Below are 22,552 nucleotides of genomic sequence, written 5' to 3'. Positions count from 1 at the left end.
AGAGATACACTCACACACACTCTTTGTTAGATATTAACACTCTGAAAATGAATTTCTCAAGTCTGTCCCCACCTCTTATTTTTACATCATCTTCTAGGAAGTTTTTTTTTTTTTGAAATACAGTTATGTTTCAATTTCTGGTGTACAGCACAGTGTTCTAGTCATGCATATACATACTCGTATTTTTTCATTTAAGGTTATTACAAGATACTAAATATAGTTCCCTGTGCTATACAGAAGAAATGTGTCTTTCACCTGTTTTTATATATAGTAGCTAACATTTGCAAACCTCAAACTCTCAAATTTATCCCTTCCCACTCCCTTTCCCTGGTAATCATAAGATTGTTTACTATGTCTGCAAGTCTGTTTCTATTTTGTAGATGAGTTCATAGTGTCCTCTTTTCTCTTTTTTTTCTTTTTTTTTTTTTAAGATTCCACATATGAGATATCATATGGTATTTTTCTTTCTCTTTTTGGCTTACTTAGAATGACAAGCTGTAGATCCATCCATGTTGCTGCAAATGGCAGTATTTTATTCTTTTTTATGGCTGAGTAGTATTCCATTGTATAAATATACCTCAACTTCTTTATCCCGTCATCTGTCAGTGGACATTTAGGTTGCTTCCATGTCTTGGCTATTGTATATAGTGCTGCTATGAACACTGGGGTGCATGTACCTTTTCAAATTAAGAGTTCCTTCCATATATATACCCAGGAGTGGGATTGCTGGATTGTATGGTAAGTCTATTTTTAATTTTTTTGAGGAATCTCCATACTGTTTTCCATAATGGCTGCACCAAACTGCATTCCCACCAGCAGCGTAGGAGGGTTCCCTTTTCTCCACATCCCTCCAGCATTTACCGTTCATGGACTTTTGAATGATGGCCATTCTAACTGGTGTGAGATGATACCTCACTGTAGTTTTGATTCACAATTCTCTGATAATTAACGATATTGAATATTTTTTCGTGTGCCTATTGGCCATTTGTATGTCTTCATTGGACAACTGCTTGTTTAGGTCTTCTGCCAATTTTCGGATTGGGCTGTTTGTTATTAAGTTGCATGAACTGTTTATATATTCTGGAAATTAAGCCTTTGTCAGTCACGTCATTTGCAAATATTTTCTCCTATTCCATAGGTTGTCATTTTGTTTTGCTTATGGTTTCCTTTGCTGTGCAAAAGCTTTTAAGTTTAATTAGGTCCCACTTGTTAATTTTTTGCTCTCATTTCCATTGCCTGGGTGGACTGCCCTGGGAGAACGTTGCTAAGACTAAAAGTTCTATACCTTGTAATGCTTCCTCACCTTCGCCTGTTCTCATCCTCTGAGAGGAGGGCTTTGCTGAGTGTCATGCCACCCCCAAAGTCAGCAGTAAGCTCAGAACAGCCTGGAATACCAGTCCTGGCCCCTGGGAGCACTTTTTCAAAGCAGCACAGATTTCCCAGCTCATGTCTTTCCCCTTCCAAAACCATTACCTATTTTAAAACTTCCTCAATAGCCCTTGGCTTCGTCTGAAGGAAGACAGAGGAGCTAGGGAAGAAGGGGTGACGGGGTGACGGGCATGGGCAGAGCCAGGCTACTGATACCGATTCAGTTAAGGAGCAGTCCTCTTTCTCCCCTAGGAGCGCTTACCCCCCGGGGCTGCAGTGACCTTGTCACCGCTTGCTGCCCTATGATGTTAGCCACAGGGAACCCTTCTCCCTCTCATGAGCTGGGCCACTTGTGATGGACTCCAGCCTTTGTTGGAACACTCCGCATTCACAGCCAGTCTCACTTAATCCCCCTTAAAGCTTGTGCAGGGGATAGAGAGTGCCTGGGTAGAGAAAGTGATCACATTTTCTTACCAGGGCTCTGCCTTCCATGGAGGCTGCATGTGCCTTATTTATTCTTGCTTATTGCTTTCTGTTTATATTTCCCAAATAGACAGGAGAAGTCCACAGGGAGAACACCAGATTCCCTGGGCCTTCTCTGCCTGAGTGTGGTGTCTTCATGGGGGAGGGAGCTGTCTTCCTGTGCACAGCTGGAGTAATGCAGGGGTGCTGTACTGTTCTCTAATGAAGCCCCAGCAGCAGTGCGTGTGACACATGCTTCTGGGAGCGCGAGAGGAAGGCAGCAGGCGGGAAGCAGTCCTTCCAGAGGACCACTGTTCTCAAACCACAGCTGATCAAGGCGAGAGCCTGACGCGCCCCTCCCTCCTCTGATGCCCCTCTAGCCGCCTCCGCTGCGTCACTGTCAGAGCTTCCTGTACCTGTGAGGGCCTGATGTTTCCATTTTTTTCAACCCAGAGCATGGACCAAGAGTATTAATTGCCTCAGGCAGTCCTGGCTACCCACACGCCAAATCAATCCCAAAAGTTGGTCCAGGGGCAGCCCAGCAAGATAGCAGCCAGAATCCAAGTCCTGTCTCTGCCACTTGATAGCTATTTGACTTGGGGAGTTTATCACCAGTGCGTTCATGTTTTCCTTCAATATGTACATTCCGAACATAAACTATGTACCTGCCCTCACCCTAAGGCTGACAGTGTAGGTGTGGGCAGGTCAGACCAACCCCTCCTGCCACGGAGCTTTCCACTGGAAGGAGGCAGACATATATTATAAGCTGAATCACTTGGACTTGTACTGACCTACCTACAAAATAAGTAAAGGAGAGCTGTCATTCTTTGTATCACAGGCATCTCCTTAGGCTTTTTTAAAAAAAAAAGCATAACAATAAAATTCTAACATATTATGCAGACAACTGGGATCTGGGAAGGGGGAACATAAATTTATTGAGTCCCTGCTGTACGCCAGTAGCTGTGAGCTGTTTTACTGATAATCTCTCATTTCATTCCACGCCGCGATGCTATAGGCTCAGCTTTATGATGCCATTTTGCAGATGGACGGGCTGAAGTTGACAAAAGGCAACAAGAGGGCAGTTTTACTGAGTTACGCGCGGAGAGTATGCTTCATGCCAGGAGCCGACTGCATAAGGTGCTGGGCCCCGAAGTCTGAGCCAGACTCAGGGCATGTTTCCTGTTGCTGTAATCTAGAAGGGCAGAGGGACACTGAGCCAGGCGTTCCAGGGGCGGTGTGTGCCAGGGAGGAGCAAGACGCTGGAAGCATATGAAGGGAAAGCTCGCCTAGTCTGGGGGCTGGAGTAGTCGAAGAGGAAATACCTTTAAAGCAAGAGATCTGATGGAGAAATAGGCATTAGCAAGACAGACAGAAGAGGTGGGTTCCAGGGGGAGCCTGTGTGGAAGGGACAGTAAGGGCAGAGTCTGGAGGCCAAGGAGGAGGGGAGAAGAGAGATGGAGGCCACCGTGATCACTAGTGTGGGTGGCCTGGCTGCAGAGGGATTGGGAGCCTGTGAAGTAGCTAAGTGGGAAAAGGACTTGATCAGATGTCCACTTTAGCACAATCACTTTGGCTGCTTGATGGAGAAGGGAAAATGGGGTACAAGACTGGGAGAGTGATTACCGTGGTCCTGGTGGGAGGTCCTGGTGGCAGCATGGGCTGGAATAAAGGCAGTGGTGATAGCACAAAGCAGGGAACGTTTTGTACGAGTCCGAGACGAGCAATCCCAGGAGTTTGCCCTGAGGTTATGAGTGCCTGGCAGTGCCATTCTCTGCTTACAGGAGGGAGATGGGGGTCAGTGGATCTCAGAGATGCCACCAACACAGTAGCCATGCTGGAGTAGACTGAGGTCATGGAAGAAAGATGGGGAGTGACCTGTAGAAACAAAAGGGCAACCATGGAAACACTGAGGAGTAGGATGCTGGGCAGAGACGATCAGGAGGATGAGAGCAATTAAAGTGAGCTGAAGCCAGGCTGGGGGCAGGAGGGGAGAGAAGGGGAGTGGGAGGACAGGAGTGACTGCGCCCACCCACTTGGGAAGGGAAGGCAGCGCAAGGGGGTGGGGTCCTCGCCTTCATGATCGCGCCAGATCCTCTCCCAAGACAGCACCATAGTTCCTGCTGATGAGCTGATGCTTGTGGCCCCACGACCCTGGCTTTGTCCCAGGACGAATAAAGAGACCATCAGAAACCCCGCTCTGGGTTTCTGACAGGAACTGGTTAGATGGAAGGTGGATGTGGCTCTATGCTTTTCTCCACACACAAGTTACTTTTCCCCAGAAAGGAGCTGAGTGTGTGTGGGAGGTACCCCTCCGTTCCCCTCTTCCTGAAGACATGAGTCCTCATTCATGGCTTTAGCGGGGGCAGTGACAGGCACCTGAGGAGGCCAGCACTGGTGGCCCACTGCCAGTCTGTCACAGCCAGGACACCAAGGCAGAGAAGACGACCCCCTGGGCTGCTGTTTGGGATCATTCTTTCCTCTGGGACGTATCTGGCTGCAGGCAGACTGGGCCTGACGGTCTCCTCATTAGCACCACTCGGTTGAGGACACTGTGAGTGAACAGGGCCCACTAACTGAGTGCCTCCCATCTCCATTTCAGCTCTCTGATCTCTCTCTACCCAGGCTGGTGGCATCCTACTTGAGGACTTTTCCCTGAGGGACAGATTTGGTCCTTCCAGACTCCAGTCCCTGTTTTAGAGATGGGCTGAGGAAGTAGATCACAAGTGTTCTCGGTGGCGGGGGGTTGGGAGGGAGCATCGCACACTGAGCCACGTGTACAAATGGGGGGAGGAGCCATGCGAAGCCTGGGGACCTTGGGAAGCCTGTGGGAAATGCAGCCGCCTTCTAAAGATACAGACAACCTGCACTTCTGTCAGGGGCTAGTTAGACAAGACTGACTAGTTTATCCTGCAGTGTGAGATGAGGATTCATTTCCTTTGCAAGTTGACTTGGCAATTTTCTCTGCTCAAAGAATATGTAGACTAGATGGTGTGCATGGCAATCGAAAAGAAAGAGCTGCTGTTAATTCTCCATTTTCAAATGTGAGATGGACTGTAGAGCCTACGTCCTATTCCCCTCAGCCAGACAGACCACATCCTCTCCTGTGTAGAGCTGTGTGCCATTTGAAAAGTCAAAAAAGAGGGCCTTTTGTTCCCCCAAGACTCAGAGTTGGGGCCAATAAGTGTGTTAGTGGGGCCCGGCTCCGGGGGCCCAGTCCTGGTACCCAGCCAAGCCGTCAGCACCTGCTCCTCCTGTGTGCACACATGGCTCAGCGCGCGATGCTGGTCCCCACCTTCAGAGGACTTGTGCTCGCCTTCCTCAGCCCATCTCTAAGCGCTGAAGGACAGGCCAGGAGGCACAGGCTCGGATGTCAGGACATGATCGTGAACCTCCCAGAGGGAGAGCTGGGTTCATCCAGAGCCCTCTGTCCAACATTCTGCCGTGACGGAAATGCCCTGCTTCTGTGCTTTCCCGTATGGCTCACTAGCCATTGCTGAGCACCTGGAATGGGATGGGTGCAACTGAGAAACTAGATTTTAACTCTTACTTCATTGTAATTGATTTAAATGAAAACAGCCACATTTGGCGAACGGCAGCTGAGTTGCATAGCATAGGCATCCATGGTCACCTGCGTCCTGTGTGGCCAAAACCAGGTTTGTTTGTTTAGGTCTATTTGTCTTCCTGGCTTTCTGAATGCTGTGAGGTTTGCTGTCAACTTAGCTATAAATCTTCCATTTAAAAATAAAAACAATAGTGGTGGCAATAAAAATCATAGCTGGCACATGCTGAGTCATGGCTGCACACCATGTGCCAAGCACTCTACACACCTGGTCGACTCTGTAGTCACAGGATGACATGGGGAGTTGACAGAGGCACTGAGAGGCTGAGTGGCTTGTTGGGGTCACCAGCCAGTCAGCCGTGAAGCTGGGACTCACCCCAGCGGTGTGACCGCAGAGCTCTTACACTCTGCTGCTGGTACGATGCTCCTCGGTGCCGTTTCCCGGCTGCTGTTCTAAGATACAGTCGTGCCCTGGTTGTTGAAAGCCAGGCAGTGTCTTGAGGTCATTAACAACCTGGATGTAAACATTGGCTACGCACAACCTGAGCTGCTGAGTTTACACCTGGCTCCCGCCTGCTGTGAGCGCAGCAGATCAGTGAGAGCAGTGAGGTTGGCCCAGCCTGCGTCTGCTCATCTCCCCTCAGATGGAGGGCGGGAGGGACCCTGCCTGCCTGAGGTCTGGGAAACCTGGCTCTGTTCTCCAGTACCAGCCCCTAGGGCTCAGGAGAGATGGGCTTTCCTGAAAGCAGACATGGGCTATAAAAATGAGGAGATCTGCATATTATTTCCTTCTGGCGAGGAGTCATCCCTTTGAGGGCAAAAGCGGGCCGATCGCCTCCGCTGAGTGAGAGCAGGCACCGACTGAAGGCTGGATTGGAGTGTCAGTGAGACCCTCTGCTCATTCATCAGTGGCCCCATGCTTCCAGTGGAGAGCCTGGGGGTTTGCTGGGGTCTCTCTTCACTGACTGATCCCAGCCTTCATCCATGTCTCATCAGCACCACAAGACATTCAGAACTTGGCTCTGCACTGTAATGGTGTTTTGCTTGGTTTGGCAGCCTGACTCCTACTACTGCAGGTTTAGAATTTGGGGAAAGGGACAGTCTTGGGGTTCACTTCTTTGCTGCTGCTTTTCTTTTGGCACATTGGCTGCTCAGGTCTTTATTAAGTATCTCTCCAGATGCTAACAACTGCTAAACGCATTGCTAGTTTTTCTGCCTCTTGGTAGTGGCCACTGCCTGGACCCTTTGTCAGGAGTCTCAGTACCCAGAATTAGGGTAAAATCAGGGAGCTGGGGCAGGTCAGCTCCCTTCCCTGCACCATTGCCCCTCCTTTGGGAATTTCTCCTCTCAAGTCTTATCTCCATTCTATGAGAACTTCAGCTAGCCTCCACCCACTTCCTCAGCCACGCACCTGGGTTTTCTTGTTCTCAGAGGGAGTATTCGGTGGCCTCGAGTACTCTGTCATACCCTGAAAGATGAGCTGGAGAGTTACAGATGGGCTGCCAACAGAAAAGACTCTTCCAGGGTGAAGGCATCCATCTGCCCACAAGGGAATGTCGTGTCAGTGTGTCCAAAGGCCAACAAAATATATGTCACATCCACAAATCCGAACTTGGGCTAAAGCAAAATTGAGAGTCACTGTTACTGGGATCTTTTGGTGTCCTGGGCAGCCTTTCCCTAAGAGCATTAGCTATTTCTGAGTGTTAATCTCTTGGCGTGAGTGGAAAATGTGGATCTTTTCTGGCAGACCGCGGTAGCAAGTTTGATCAGGTTAGCGAAAGGGACCCATGATGGTCTTTGGAGGCCGGAGCACAAGTGGGAGGCCACCACAGCTGGCTCTCACGGTCCCGAGGCAGGCCAGGCCCAGCTATGCACAGTGCTGCCTGCCTGGGGTCTCGGCTCTCGCTGTCATGTTCTTTATCTGGAGTAGCAGCATCTTGGGGGCGTTGTCACAGTGGAGGAAGGAGCCCTGTCCTGGCTGCAGAGGGAAGTCTGTTTGGAGCACGGCTTTGCTGGGGGCATCACATGCTGAGGGCAGAGAGCTCACAGGAGGAGAAAACCCAAGGGCTCACTTTTTGTGCCCTCTGCTTTTTTCCAGCCTGCACAGACAAGGACCTGAGGAACCTCGCTTCCCGGCTGAAAGACTGGTTTGGCGCCCTTCACGAGGATGCTGACAGGGCCATCAAGCCCACTGGCTCTGGTGCAGCGCAAGGCAGTAAGATGGCTTCGCTCTTCTAGTTGATTTCACTGTAAACACCATGTGTCCTCAGTTACTGGACATTGGTGACTTCACAGGAGCATTTGGGGGGTGGGGGCGGGCAGGAAACACCAGGGTCCCTGTGTGCACAGACTATGCGGGCTGTTCCATGGCCTTCCTTCACAGCATGCTGGGGCTGTCTGTCTCTGTTGCTGAGAAACTAGTATTCTCCTTTGTAACAGCAACAAAAAATCTCAGTATATAGATACAACGTAATTTGCATCATTAGACCTTTATTTTGGAGCTTGAAGGTTGTCCCTAACTTTCAGCTATTATAAGCAACGCTGTAGCAAACATATTTGATAATTTATCTCTCAGAACATTAGTCAGAGTGCATTTTGTCCATTACTGACTTGGCAGAGACAATGCTCAGAGCCTCTTCATACGCTGGAGAAGCTCAGAGTGGGTCTGGATGTTTGCACTTTGATGGAGTCTCTCACTGCCTTTAACCCAAAGGTCACGAGCGGTGAGCCCCTCCACCCCGTGGCTGATGGGCACAGAGTGACGTACTGAGCAGTGCAATTGTTCAGATACACAGAGCCTTGCCACGGCCTTTTCTACAGAGCACTTCTTATGCTGTGACAGAGTGATATCAAAACACGTGTTGTTTAAAGCATAGAGTATTGCATCCCATCTTTGATCCCGCACGTGTCCTGACAGGATTTCTGAACGTGATATGCTCCTGGACTGAATTAAATAGGTAAGAAGTGCCACTGGCAACTTGAGGGACCCAGGGACCCAGGGGTTAACCAGCATCTGGTCTTCAGCCTAAACTAGAATGAACTTCCTAATTTTTTGGTTATTCTTTGCTGTTCATGGCCATTTAGAGATATTAGTAGAGAATATTCAACTAGGGGACACTTCTTTTACCAGTTTGGATCTTTAACCTTAGTGGAAAGATAAAGATTCTGGGGGAGCAAATGTTAAGTGTCCAAAAAATAGGTCCTGGTGGTTTTATCTGTGGAAAGGGGAACATAAAATGGTTGCTTTCCATTCTTTCCAAAGGCCTCCTTGGGGGTGTGTGGACAGTTAATTCACAGCTTTTCCCTGGGTTCCTCCAGGAGCTGCTGAGCCCCTGGGCTTTCTGAGCAACCTTTCAGTGAAGGGCAGATTGATAAGGAAGAGCTGCTTCCTGCAGCCTCCAGTCCCAGGAGACTCCTTCTGATTGCTGGGGAGCCTGCAAAAAATCTGCCTTTGGGCACAAGCAAATGGAGTCCCCCGAAGAGGTTTTCGGGTTTGATGTCCTGAAGCAGCTGGATTGAACGGGGCCACCACCTACCTTCATTTCACTGCCATCCTTTATATGGTAGTTTCCTTTGTTTTGGTTTTTCAAATAATTTTTTTCCCGAAATATAAAAGCATAGTTTGTGGTACCGTCACAGTCCTCTGTACTCACCACGCTGGGACCCTTCCTGTCAGGTATACCCTGTTGTAAGCAAGTTTGGCAAATGAACCCACATTTACATTACAGATAAATTCATATTAGGGATTTTTTCCCTTTAGAACATAATTTCCTCAAATGCTGATTTCTGTTTTAGTGCATTTTAAATTCTTTCATTTTAAAACTCACAACAGCTACCAGCTATGCTGGTAGAGTGCTGCTCAGACCACGAGCGGAGGGGAGAAGCATCAGGGGAGGAGACGGGGGAGGGGCTGGGCCTCCTTTCGGGGCAGAGTCAGGGAGCAGGCTCGGTGGCAGCTGAGATGTGTCCTTCCCTCGGCAGGGTTCGACACCAGCATCCTGCCCATCTGCAAGGACTCCCTGGGCTGGATGTTCAACAAGTTGGACATGAACTACGACCTCCTGCTTGACCACGCAGAGATCAACGCCATGTACCTGGATAAGTACGAGCCCTGTATCAAGCCGCTCTTCAACTCCTGTGACTCCTTCAAGGACGGCAAGCTCTCTAACAATGAGTGGTGCTACTGCTTCCAGAAGCCTGGAGGTAAGGCCCAGGGGCTGGGCTGGGCTGGCCATTCAGGAGGCCTCCTCTTCGTAGTCCATTACAAAGAAAGACGGACACACTGACAGAGACATTGGTCGCCTCTTCCTCCTCCATTAGGTAGACAGGTAGGTAGATACATAGAAAGGAAGGAAGGAAGAAAGAACAAACGTACGTAAGTCATACTTCCATGTCCATGGGCTGAATCACAACTTCACAAGCTAACAAATGGTTGTTCTACTCTGTCTGGCATTATGGAAGGGCAGAAGTGGCCAGATTTATGCATTCACCAATCTTTCTTCCACCTTTGATCATTGTGATTAAGCAAAAGGATGAATGAGTAGCAACCACTGATCCTAAGAGTCAATCAGTGTCTATCAAGTGCAGAGACGTCTGTTGGGGAAATCAGATTCCTAAGTTAATTCAGATGTTTTGGGAAATTTTATAAGCATAGGCAGCAACCTAGAAAGTATGCAGGACTCTGAGTGCATTCATCTTAAAATGAAATTTGAATTTTTTTGAGGAAACTGGAACCCAGCATACTCCCTGAATTGGGGAGATAAAGGTGATTCTGAGGAAACTCAGGTAGACAGGCTATAGCTCAGTGGTAGAGTGCATGGCTAGCATGCTGGAGGGCCTGGGTTCGATCCTCCCGTGAGAGAGAGGCAGAGAGGCAGGCAGCACTTCCTTGGACACCTGCTGAGAGGGCAAGCTACCCAGAAACATCCCAGGTGGCCAGGGAGTCGGCGCTGTCTCCTGGTCAAGGCAGAATCGGGCATTATACCTCCAGGTGAAGAATGAGCCTCAACCTTGAACCCTGAGGATAAAACCATACAATTCTGTATGATCTCAAGCCCCAAGCTCACTAGGCTTAATGCTGAGCCACTATCAGCATTTCTGTTGAAGTAAAAAACACAGCTGTTATTTAACATTGATTTGGAAGGAACAGCTGATGTGATTAGAAAAGGGAAAGATACGAGGTATAAAAACTGAAGAGAAAAAATTATCACCATTTGCAGATAATATGGACTGCACACCTGAAAAATTCAAGGAAACCAACCAGAGTAACTATCATAAATAAAATGAGAATTTAGTAAGGTGGCCAGGAACAAATTTAGTATTGAAACAACCACCAGTGAGGAAATACAATGGGAAAAAAATGGATTTCGTTTATGCTGGTATAACAGTCAACACCAGGGCAGTGTATCTGAGAACAAAACTTGTAGCTCCACTGGTTTACAGGCAGACCCTGTGCTGGGATAAAAGGGCTCAATAGTGTAGCGCTGTCAACTCTCTCTAGATTCATCTAATTCTTCCCTTTAGTGGTGATGTAATCTTTTTGCCTGGAAGCCAAAAGGATTCTTTACCTTTCAAGAACATAAATTTCCTAGGACATACCTTAGTTTTGCTCATCCTGGTTGCTGTCACTTTTTCCTGAGACACAGTGTGTTCCTTTGAGCTCTAGAATTAAAACTTTAATCTTAAGAGCACCAGTAATATGGATGTCTCAGCTCAGTTTTGCTGCTTCAGGTATATCTTTCCTTCTTTATTGCTTAACTTTCCTCCTTATGTCATTTATATCCTTGAGTGCGTCTCTGCCTTATACAGTCTTTTTTTCATTAGAATCCTTGCTTTCTTGGAAAAAATCTTTGGCAAATATTGTCCTCTGCTTAGCAGCAAACGGTTTCTGCTGTGAATTTTTCATCTGCAGTTTTCTCTTGCAGCATTTTTAGTAGGTCTCAGTCTTGATTCATTTCCCCTTATCTTTCAATAAGTAGCGTTTTAAAAATGACTATACGACAACTTGAGAAAGGGCCTGACAATTAGAAACTTCATACTAAACAGACACCTTGCTCACAGGAATGACTGGGACGTTCCTTCTGCGCAGTGACAGAGATGAGCATTTCCATTTGTAACTGGTTGGTGTAAACACGTAAGACAGTTCTAATACACGGTCTAGTGCAGCCTAAGAATTCAATCACTGCTCATTATTTGTCATAGCAAGTGCTACCTTTAATCATTTTAAATCCTGAAGGCAACAAAATATACTCGATAGCCGGATTCTCTCAAGGAACAAGCAGCGAGACCAGGCGGCACTGTGAAAGCCCCAGGGTAACAGATGTAAATGGGTGCTCAGGTGCTTCCTCCAGGTTCCACACCTGCAGGTACAGAGATGGTATAAGTGTCTGGAGAATCTGAATTCATGGTCTGCGCTGGAGGACCGTGAGCCAACAGGGCCTCCTAGAGCCACAGCCTCGGCAAAGGTGAGTCATGGTAAAACTCCAGACTCGAGGTCACCTTTCTTCTTGCCTGGAGGGGAAGGAACCAGGGTAGCACACACTTGCCTATGCGCTGCTTAGCCACGCAGCTCCTACTGTATCAGTCTTTCACTTGAGAACTGCCAGTTTGGAGCTCGTCCATAGCAACATGTGCTTGATACCTGAGGGCGTGGAGGATGAGAGCTACAGAGACCGGCTGCAGCCACTCAGCTAGGAAGCGGCAGAGCCCGGCGTCAAGGTCTCACTCTTCTGTCCTCACTGTCTCTCTAGGTCTCTTCTGTCCCTTCAGAGTCGTCCCCTGAAGCCCTCTGTTTTACTTTCTTGGGGTGTGAGGGCTAAAGTGGGCATTCTAATCCTCTTTCTAAACTGCAGCAAGACTGGAGGGTGATTAAATATTTTTCCAAGTCTTTGGACTCAGTACACGTGCCCTCTAGTTTAAAGCTTTGGTCCTAGTTCTCAGCTCATAGAAATCTTAGCTGATAACAGACTTTCTGCTTTAGGTAAGGAAGTAAAGCATCAAATCACCTAGAGACACTTGTTATTTGCTTGTTTTGCTGGTGGGGAGAAAGATTCCTGTACAGTGCAAGTAGCCCACAAATACTATTTTGATACTTAATACTTACAGCACCAGGTACTTGTGTACCTACGTATTTAAGATTTCTTAAACTTAGTAACACCAATGTCCTGAATCTGTTTTGCCGCACAGTAATAATAGCACATGGAGTAATTCCACTCCCAGGTGTGTCATTGTGTACATTTCACGTCAAGAGTGAAGCCAATCATTAGAGATTATATCCCTTACCATCTGGAAACTGACTTACATAAATTATTTTTAGGTCTCCCTTGCCAGAATGAAATGAACAGGATTCAGAAGTTGAGCAAAGGGAAAAGCCTGTTGGGTAAGTGCCATTTCTTGACACTCATTTAGACAACTAATTAAACCATCCATGTCTCTTGTAATATTGAGCACAGCAATGGTTATTCAATTAGGGACTAGTGTTTCGTGAAAGAAATTCCCCGTCTTACCCCACATAGGGCTCTTCCAGGAAGCTGGTGATGTGCCCTAGGCAGCTGGACAGAACCCGAGGCCCAGGTAACTAGCTGAGAAGTGCTGCAGGCTCCATCAGCCGGACAGCATTCAGAGGTCACCTGTGGGCCGGTTGCCTGGGTGGACACTGAGCCCCATCTCTACTGCTCACTCCTCCCTGGCCTTGGGCTCCAATGGACCTTGACTTTTTCTTTTTTCAAGTACGCCCAATAGATAAAAGAGCTTCCTACATTCCCCAGATCAAGTTGTACATTCAAGGAGGAAGATAAGCTGATTTCCTTCTAAATTTATCAGACAGGGTCCAAGGACTTGAGCGTACTTAAAGACATTTCTGTTTCATGTGCGTGATCCCTGGACTCTGGCTCCATGTTCCTCCTCCAGATGTTGAGGCAGAAGCAAGTGGGTTGTGTGAGTATGTTTTTCCCTGACGTGCTGCCCTGTAGCCAAGGTAAAGGTCCCTTTAGCCCCACACCCTCCTTCCTGCAGGACTCACCTGTGGTTGTGGCACTCAGACCATGCCATTGCCGACACAGTAGGGGAACCTTATCTGTTGCTCTAAAAAGAGCCTGCATTGCTTCCCTTGCTTTTTAAAAAGAGAGCTGGCAACTGCAACACAATAATTCAATTATTCTTGTTCCACATTCAGAAGCAGGTGCACCCCCTAAACAGCTGCCATTTCAGGTGTTTATCATCATCTATTTATTTACCTGAAGGAAACGGGCAAGTTTTTGCAGATTGTCAAATACAGATGGTCTGTGACCTCTGGCTGTTCACTTTGAGTTTCGGGTCACCTTACGGTGGATCCCTGTCCTTTCTTCTACTTTTGAAAATTACTTATTATTTCCCTGGCTTGCCTCACACTTTCCACTTCTGATAACACCCTTTTCAACTCAACTCAGAAAGAGCTCCAGAGTTGTGATTTTGACCTGTCTGGGTGTCGGTTCTTCTCCAGTGTTTTTTAAAAACAAACATCCTTCTGGTTCTCCCTTCCATACGGCTTTCCAGTGCAAGGACTCGGGCCTACTGCTCCATTAATAATGAATGAGGTACTGTAACGGATGTGGTCTGAGACTAGAAGATGACTTTTTCTTCCCCAGCACAAATCAATGAAAGGCCTACCTTTGTCTGACTAGGCATTATCACATCTCCCCACATAGGGAGATTACGCTAGCTGACTCATAAAAATACCATTTATACTATCTGCTTACAAGGTATTTTTTACATGAGAAAATTAATATAACTGATTCTAATTTGTTATTTCTCATTTTATTTTCTGAGTCTGAATGCCCCTGAATATACATTTATAATTACTGCCTTAGAAAAAAATGGTAATTCTATTACATTATAGATAGAGTAGCACCTGCTTCTTACCAACCTGGAGGCTCAACCCAGCATGCATTTTTTTGTGTCTATTAAGTACTATTGTTTTCCAGCTGCAGGGCGAGGAGGAGGACCAGCGTTTCCCCAGCTTTTTACTTGTCCATCTTTGCAGAGCTTGACTGGCAATCTGTTAACAAATCTGCCTTTTGGTTACTGAAGGCATTTTTTTTCCTTCCTCCTATTTCTGCAGACTGGAGGTGCTGTGCACTGGCTGAGTTTCTAAGTTAGAGTGTGGGCACCACTTCTAATTGTGGCATTAGCAGACTTGACTTACCTGTCCCTTAGGAGTGGTTTTCTTGGGACAACTTCTGATCCTTGATCTCTGAGAGCCTTGTCATCTTGGAATAGCCTGGTGAACAGTGAGTAGTTGGTAGAATCAGCTGGATCTGTGGTTACTGCCTCCCCTATTTCATAAAATAAAAAGTAAATTTAAAAACAGTCACTCTAAAAAAACACACAAATTTAGAGAGTAGAAAACCAGAGTGGAAGCAGAAACCTCCATCTTCACATGGGTGAGGTAGACAGTGTTACTACTCAGGTCACACTAAGGAGAGTTCTCCCGCAGTACATGAGCTCACAAACACATGCACACACCCAAAGAAAAATTAAAACTAAAAACTCATAAATGCTACTACCTACAGTTGAGTGAGGATCAGATTGGTAACACTGGTTTAAGCACAGGGAATACTGTCTTCAAAGCGAGAGGAAATCACTTTGCACCTAGATATTTATTTCCATGATCACATGACAGAGATATTCTCAAACTAAAGACGCATGGCCCAGACTTGAAACGCATCACTGAAGCCTGTGATACTCAGAAAACAAATGATCCCAGAATTATTATTGAGATGCAATTGTGGAAAGGAAAAAGGCATACTGCTAAATCTTAATAAACATCAACTATACAAATAAATGTTTTGCTAATAAGCTAGAATTAAAATTTCATACTGTAGGGGGCAGTGAGAAAACTGTGTTGAGTTTCTGGTTAACTTTAGCTCTTAGGGGAAAAAATAGGCTTCTCTGCATATTTTAAGGTAACAACAAAAATATTGGAAATAGAATATACAGCTTTTAAACTTATGGAAGAAAACCATAGAATAAAGAATACTTGACCATTTCAACAAAGAGCAGGAAAGGAAGAAACAGTAAATACAAAATACAGTGGTAGAAATAAAAACATACCTGTAATCACAATAAATGTGAATGGGCTAAAAGTCAATTATTATGAGACAGACTATTAAAATCTGACAAAAGCAAATTGTTTTGAATTCTCAAAAGAAAGGGGGAATATCATCTTGCTAAAACATTTTTTACCATATAATGTTTTGTATTAAAATTATAGGTATTCTAATTAATGACAACAGAATTGCAAGGAAGAATTGTCATATTTACATCCCAATCAGAGACTTCACTGTAACCTCTTCTTGAAACTTACAGTTCAAGTAGACAAAAAAAGTAACATAATTAGTATTCTTATACATGTAGTTCTGTGTACACAGGCATAGAATATAGTCCTTTCAAAGACACATTAATATGTCATGGATTATACCACAAAAGACAACTAAAACTAAAATATATCTCAAAAAAGTATCATAGCTCATATTCACTCTCTACAACACAATAAAAGTAGAAGATTACCCAAAGGCAAGAAAAAAATAAGTCATCCAAATTGAAAAAAGAGGAGTAAAAAGTTTCTTTGTCCGGAGATGAAACGATTTAACCAAGGGGGTGAAAGATCGCCACACTAAAAACTGCAGACACTGATGAAAAGAATCCCATGTTCATGGATTAGAGGAGTTAATACTGTTAAAATGTCCAAACTACCCAAAGCCATCTATAGATTCAATGCAATCAGTGGCATTGTTTTTCTTTTACTGAAGCAGGAAACACAATCCTAAAATTTATGTGGAACTACAGAAGACCCCAAATAGTCAAAGCAATCCTAAGAAAGAACAGTTCCGAATTTCCAGCTATAACATAAGCGACAGTCATCACAGCGGTGTGGTACTGGCATAAGAACAGACACACAGGCCCATGGGACGGAACAGAGAGCTCAGAAACAAACCCATACGGGTAAAATCAATATATTCAAAAGACAGCCTCTTCAATAAAGGGTGCTGGGAAAATTGGATATTCACATACGGAAGAATGAAACTAAACTCCTAATTTGCACCACTCACAAAAATTAATGGATCAAAGACTAGAAAGCATAAAACTCCTAGAAGAAAACAGGAAAAAAAGCTCTTGACATGGGCCCTGGCAGTGATTTTTTGCATATGACACCTAAAGCAGAAGCAACAAGACAAATGGACTTATTTACAAAACAGAAACAGATTCACATAGAAAACAAACTTATGGTTATCGGCAGGGAGGGGGTGGGAAGGGATAAATTGGGAGTTTGAGATTTGCAGATACTGACTAATATATATATAAAACAGGTAAACAACAAGTTTATACTGTACAGCACAGGGAACTCTATTCAATATCTTGTAGTAACTTGTGAAAAAGGATATGAAAGCAAATCTATGTATGTGCATGTATGACTGAAGCATTGTGCTGTACACCAGAAATTGACACATTGTAAACTGACTATACTTCAATAAATATACACAAAATAAATAACTGGGACTATGTAAAATTTAAAAGCTTCTGCAGAGCAAAACAAACTAGCAAGAAAATGAAAAGACAACCTACAGAATGGGAAGGAATATATGCAAACCATGTATCAGATAAGGGTTTATATCTAAATTATATAAAGGACTCATACAATTCAATAGCAAACAAAAACCCCACAAATATTTTAATCTGAAAAATGGACAAAAGAACTGAATATTTTTTCAAATGACAGTATTCAAATGGCCAACAAGTATATGAACAGGTGCTCAGCATCACTAATCACAAGAGAAATGTAAATCAAAACCACGATGCATTATCCCTTTGTGCCTGTGAGAATGACTGTCATCAAAAAGACAAGTGATAACAAATACTGGCAAGGATGCGGGGAAAGGGAGCCCTTGTGCACTGTTGGACGGGTTATAAACTGGTACTGCCGCTGTGGAAAACAGTATGAACGTTCCTCCAAAAACTAACAATAGAACTACCATATGATCTAGAAATTCCACTTCTGAGAATATATCCTAAGGGAATGAAAATACTATGTCAAAGAGATACCTGCACACCCATGCTCACTGCAGCATTATTTACAATCGCCAAGACAAGGAAACCCGTGTTCATCAATGGATGAATGGATAAAGAAGTTGTTACATGTATATACATGACACAATATCATTCAGTCACAAAAAAGAAGGAAATCCTGCCAATTGTGACAAGGACAGACTTTGAGACCATTATGCTAAGTGAAGTAAGTCAGACAAAGAAAGACAAATGCTGTATGATCACTTATGTGTAACTTAAAAACAAACTCATAGAAAAAGAGCAGAGACTGGTGGCCGCCATAGGCAGGGGGAGAACTGGAAGAAGGTGGTCAAAAGGTACAAACTTCCAGTTACAAGATAAATAAGTACAGGGGATGCGATGGACAACATGACAACTATAGTGAACATTCTGTGTGGTATATATGAAAGTTGTTAACAGAGTAAATCCTCAGTTCTTATCGTAAGGGAAAAAAGCTTTCAATATGTATGAGATGATGGATGTAAACTAAATTCACTGTGGTATCATATCATTATGCTATATGATATAAGTCAGATCTTTGTGCTGTATACCTTAAACTTACACGGTGTGCTATATGTCAATTATATTTCAGTAAAACCATAAAAACTTCCAAAATAAAACAAGTTACTAATAAGAGTAGTACCAAAGAGAAAAATAAGAATTCATCAAAGAAGGAATGCTGTCTAACCTTGAGCAAGTCCTAGAACCGTGTTATCTGGACTGAGTAATAACCAAGCAGCCCATCCTGTCCTGTCAGCTCCGCAGCAGATGCCCCATGTGCGGTGTGAGCCCTCCCTCTTCTCTTCGAGGGCATTAACTCTGAGTGTCTGTTCACTTCTCGGATTCAAGTTGGACCTTTTGTCCCCCCAGGAGCATTCATACCTCGATGTAACGAGGAGGGCTATTACAGAGCCACACAGTGTCACGGCAGCACGGGGCAGTGCTGGTGTGTGGATAAGTACGGGAACGAGCTGGCCGGCTCCAGGAAACAAGGTGCCGTGAACTGTGGTGAGTACACACAATGGCCTCTGATGACTTGTAGGTTCTCACTGTGTAAGGCTCTGGGCACCAGAATTTCTAGAGGTCACTGAGGTCTACAGTGAGCAAGTTTACAATGCAGACACAGTAACCCTGACATCACATGAGATGAAGCATAAGACCTGGCTTTTCGAGTGGCAGGAACTCACCATGACTAGTGAATTGCATTAACAAGAAGGTAGAAGCATCTCTAGAATTACGCGGCTCACATCAAAACAGAGCTTATGGTCCATGCCACGCAGACTAGCCCCACCGGGGCAGGGATGATCCCATTTTCAGAAGGTAAATGGCATGGTTTTGCCCTCCCATGAAGGAGGTAGTGAGGCACGAGCAGAAACTAACCTCAAATCTTTTCTTCCTTCCTGATGTTTCAGAAGAGGAGCAGGAAACTTCAGGGGATTTTGGCAGTGGCGGCTCTGTGGTCCTGTTGGATGACCTAGAGGATGAGCAGGAGCTGGGCCCACAGGACAGACTGGGGAGGCTGCGGGTGCACACCCGGGCAGTGACGGAGGATGACGAGGACGAGGATGACGACAAAGAGGATGAGGTTGGGTACATATGGTAGTCCCCACGAGGAGGAGGACGCGAGCTCTGCACACAACTGCAACTCACTTCCTGTTCCTGCGTTTGTATCTAAGACTCCATGGCCCACGGCCTCTTCTCCATTGTTGCCCTCTCTACCCAACCTAAGGTTTGGAAGACGACTCCTTGTTCCCAGAGCATTCTGATTTTGCATACGGTGTGTGGGAAGAAGGGTGTTGGGTTTTCTTTTTTAGACAGGGGAATGGCTGGTTGAATTAGAGCCTCCTTCCCTCCCGTGAGTTTTCTGCAACAAGCATGTGATGTATGTGGGATTCTGACAGCGCAGGGAGCCCCCACCCTCTAAACATCAAAGACCCTTTCCATCACCCACACCCGGTGGTTATTACAGCATGGTTCCTGGCCTTACTGTGTCTAAGTGCTTTTCTTGTGTCCTGTAGATGTTGTGGAAAACACACCACACTGTACCTTTCCCCCCTGCCCCTCCCCACCCACCCTGGTGTTTATTATTACACATTATTTTTTCACATCACTCGATCTGGCTTCCTACAAACAACAGCCTTAATTCAGTTAAGAGTCCCTTTGGGGAACTGATCTTCTCTATTAAAAGATACTTCTCTCTGTACGTGCATCAGTATGTGAGTCTGTACAGAAGAGACTGTACACACCTCTCAGAAAAGAGGGTTTGGGTGTCTACTGAAAATTCACTTGGAAAAAAATTACACATTTGTCAGTATGTCCAGACCTGGGTCATAGTCTCTGGAATAGGGAATTTGTACCGAAGTCCTTTCTTTGCACTAATGGCTGGCACGTGTAGCCTGCAGGCTGAGGAGGCTGCTTCTCTATGCAGCGGCAGAGTTACTGGGAGCCTCTTTGTTATGGAGGAGCCTCTGTCTGCCTAAATCACTTTTCTCGCAGAAGCCATGCGACTCCCACGTGGGCAGCCTCACAAGCCATCTCTCTCATTTCAGCTCAAACCTTCCCCTGGGCTGCAGCAGGCCTGTCTGTGGCACGTTCCTCCCTTCCCTACCTACTCAAGGGCTTTTTCTAAGGCATGTCCATGTACACCCTGCTCTCCGGGAAGATGGAACTATGGTGTTCCATAGCAGAAGAAAATTCAGGATTCTTAACTCGGTGTTTCAGTTTGCCCCTTATCTATCCATAAATCGTCATCGTGATGAGGGTACCAAAACTGTACCGATTTTTTTTCAATCACTCATCATTTGTAAAGAATCTCAGATGGAGGCCTAGAAAAGAACTTCAGGGCAGCATATGAGAAGTAGGGTTAGATTTTTAAGAGCTAGTCTGTGCCCCACCCCCCCCACCCAAAGCCGCATCAAGGTACAAATGAAGAAAGCCCTTCACCACTGCGTTTCTTTTTTCTAAGGAAACTCATTGTCCAACTCTAGCTCCAAGTTTGGTAAGGTCATCATCTCTACTGTCTTTAGGATTTTCCTCTCCATATCAAGCTGGCCCAGGCACAAGTACCAAAGAGTAGTCTTCAAAGTGGCCCCATTCAGTTCAGTACAGGGCCTCAAGCTCCTGTCCCACCTGGTGTCCGCCTACCTGGATGTCCTAATCAGCCACCCTGCAAGGCTCTCTGGCCCACATATGTTTTTCTTCCCTTCCTGAGCTCCAGCCAGGCCACCAGAAGACCACATACACTCAGGCAACAAATATAGTCAATCAAACTGAGATCATGGGGGCAGCTGACCAGTCTTCACCCCAAATTGACCATTTGTACTTTACCAGCCCACCTCTAACTAGTATTTTCCAGTCTTTGCACTGGCCAGACCCACTGGCAATATCCCTGGAGTTGGCTCAGATGGGAAATGAACTTCTTGGATACAGCAAACCCGTTTGGCCTGACAGACAGGAAGACAGCCAGGACCCCAGCTGTAGGGAGACCACAGGCAAGCTCTGTACTGGGATCTCTCAACTCCATCACCTCCATTTCAGTACTTTTTTTTCTCACTTGAACAAAAACTCTGAGATAGTAATTTAGAAAACAGCTGCATAATTGCAGCTAAACACAATCAAGTGTATAAAAGAATCGAGGCGTATTTAAAAAATCTCAGTTTAGACCAACAAAGAAAACCATTGTTACTGTCTCCTCTGAGCCTGGGAAACACACAAGAGGACAAATTAAAATTGACAAATTGATTTCACTTACAGAAACTTCTAGCAACAGAGCAAACTACTGATTTTAATTTGCCTAATTATCTTATGACAAGTGTCAAATTAAGATGACACTTAAAGACCCTTGGCATTAACTTACTGATGGAGAAGAGTGCTCAGTAGTCAGTTCCCAGTGAGGTAATGAGATGCTCATCTTCAGAGATATTCCAAGAAGGTATTTTTGATTCATTAAGATATTAAATAAAAAGCCCTCTTATGACTGGAACCCAAAATCAATGGAGCAACATTAAGGCCACTTTTTGTGCCTCACTTTGGCAAGACAGCGTTAGTTTTTAAAGGTACTTTTCATCAGTACTAAAGATTCGTGTCTTTAGTTACCTTAGCCTTAGCAGAATTTTGTTTTCCTCTCTTTCGGCAGGAGTCTTTTAGCAGGTGACTAAGTATACATAAAAATCTTGATTTACAAAAAATAGTGCTGTGACCATCATTCCCTTGTTGCAGAAAAGTATGGAGGTGAATCTTTGCAGACTCATTTTTGGAACCTCCTTAGTGAAATAGTTTTATCCTTATTCCATAAGTGGATCTTTGATTTTATACCATTTCCTTGGCATCCAAGTTAAACCCTAGAATTTTCTTCCACAATTAGTTCTCTGCCATATCAGTGTCTTTTTATTTCCACAAATACTCTAAGCATGGGAATACCCTCACACTAAATTTGAGGTTTCGTATCAGTTCCTTCTCCTTCACGCCCGTCTCCCCCCACCCAGCAGTGAGCGGCGCCGTGCCTGTCCAGCTCTGCCCTCTGCTCCTCCCAGGACACCACTTACGGCTGTCGCTTTCTTTTCTTCTTCACTTTGACCACACTGTACAGTAACGTCCAAGAGCCCTTTCTACAGTGGGTGGTTTTGGTCTTTTTCTACCTTTTCGTCAGTCACTGCTGTTCGTCCCTGTCCACTGTGTAGCACTGTAATGACAGCCACCAAATCCTGAGTGCCAGTCTGTCGTCCCTCTTGTAGATGAAATAGTAAAGTAGAAAACCTAGTAAATTCTGAATGCTTTTCCATGTAGACTTATCTGGAATGTGAACACGACTCTTTGGTTAATAATAAATGCTTAACTGTAGTCCTGAGTAGGTGCATTTCCGTCTGTCTCAATAAATTTTAATTTGTCTCCAACATCTGAGTGTTGTGTTTGTTCGTCTGCACGTGCACTCACAGGCCGTGTCCACGCCTGCTCTCTGGGGAACAGCATGGGCAGATAAAGGGGAGCCCCGGTGCAGGGTCCTCTGTTGAGGCCCAGCATGTCCTGACCCCTCGGCACACCCGGGCCCTGTGCTTGTTCACCCTAGAACCCTATCACCTGGCC

At 45.4% G+C, this 22,552-nt stretch overlaps 1 protein-coding gene and 1 long non-coding RNA gene across 3 annotated transcripts in view; one reads left to right on the top strand and one right to left on the bottom strand.

Annotated features, from left to right (window-relative positions):
• Positions 1-22,362, top strand: part of SPOCK1 (SPARC (osteonectin), cwcv and kazal like domains proteoglycan 1) — a 470,868-nt gene extending 448,506 nt beyond the window's left edge. For both annotated transcript variants that reach the window (XM_074360727.1, XM_074360729.1), the window contains 5 exons: positions 7,488-7,604; positions 9,371-9,592; positions 12,705-12,767; positions 18,341-18,478; positions 18,883-22,362. In XM_074360727.1, the coding sequence (XP_074216828.1) occupies positions 7,488-7,604; positions 9,371-9,592; positions 12,705-12,767; positions 18,341-18,478; positions 18,883-19,073 (731 nt within the window). In that variant the 3' untranslated portion in view covers positions 19,074-22,362. The remainder of the gene's footprint in view (positions 1-7,487; positions 7,605-9,370; positions 9,593-12,704; positions 12,768-18,340; positions 18,479-18,882) is intronic.
• LOC123613256 (uncharacterized) overlaps positions 9,554-22,552 on the bottom strand; it is a 128,109-nt gene continuing 115,110 nt past the window's right edge. The window contains exons 3-5 of the long non-coding RNA XR_006720608.2: positions 14,571-14,700; positions 11,601-11,748; positions 9,554-9,700 (exon numbers count right to left, since the gene is read on the bottom strand). This is a non-coding gene — a long non-coding RNA (uncharacterized LOC123613256). The remainder of the gene's footprint in view (positions 9,701-11,600; positions 11,749-14,570; positions 14,701-22,552) is intronic.

Source organism: Camelus bactrianus, chromosome 3, assembly GCF_048773025.1.
Source record: "Camelus bactrianus isolate YW-2024 breed Bactrian camel chromosome 3, ASM4877302v1, whole genome shotgun sequence".
NCBI lineage: Eukaryota > Metazoa > Chordata > Mammalia > Artiodactyla > Camelidae > Camelus > Camelus bactrianus.
Note: the sequence above shows the minus strand (reverse complement) of the source record. Positions and strands in the feature narration are given on the sequence as shown.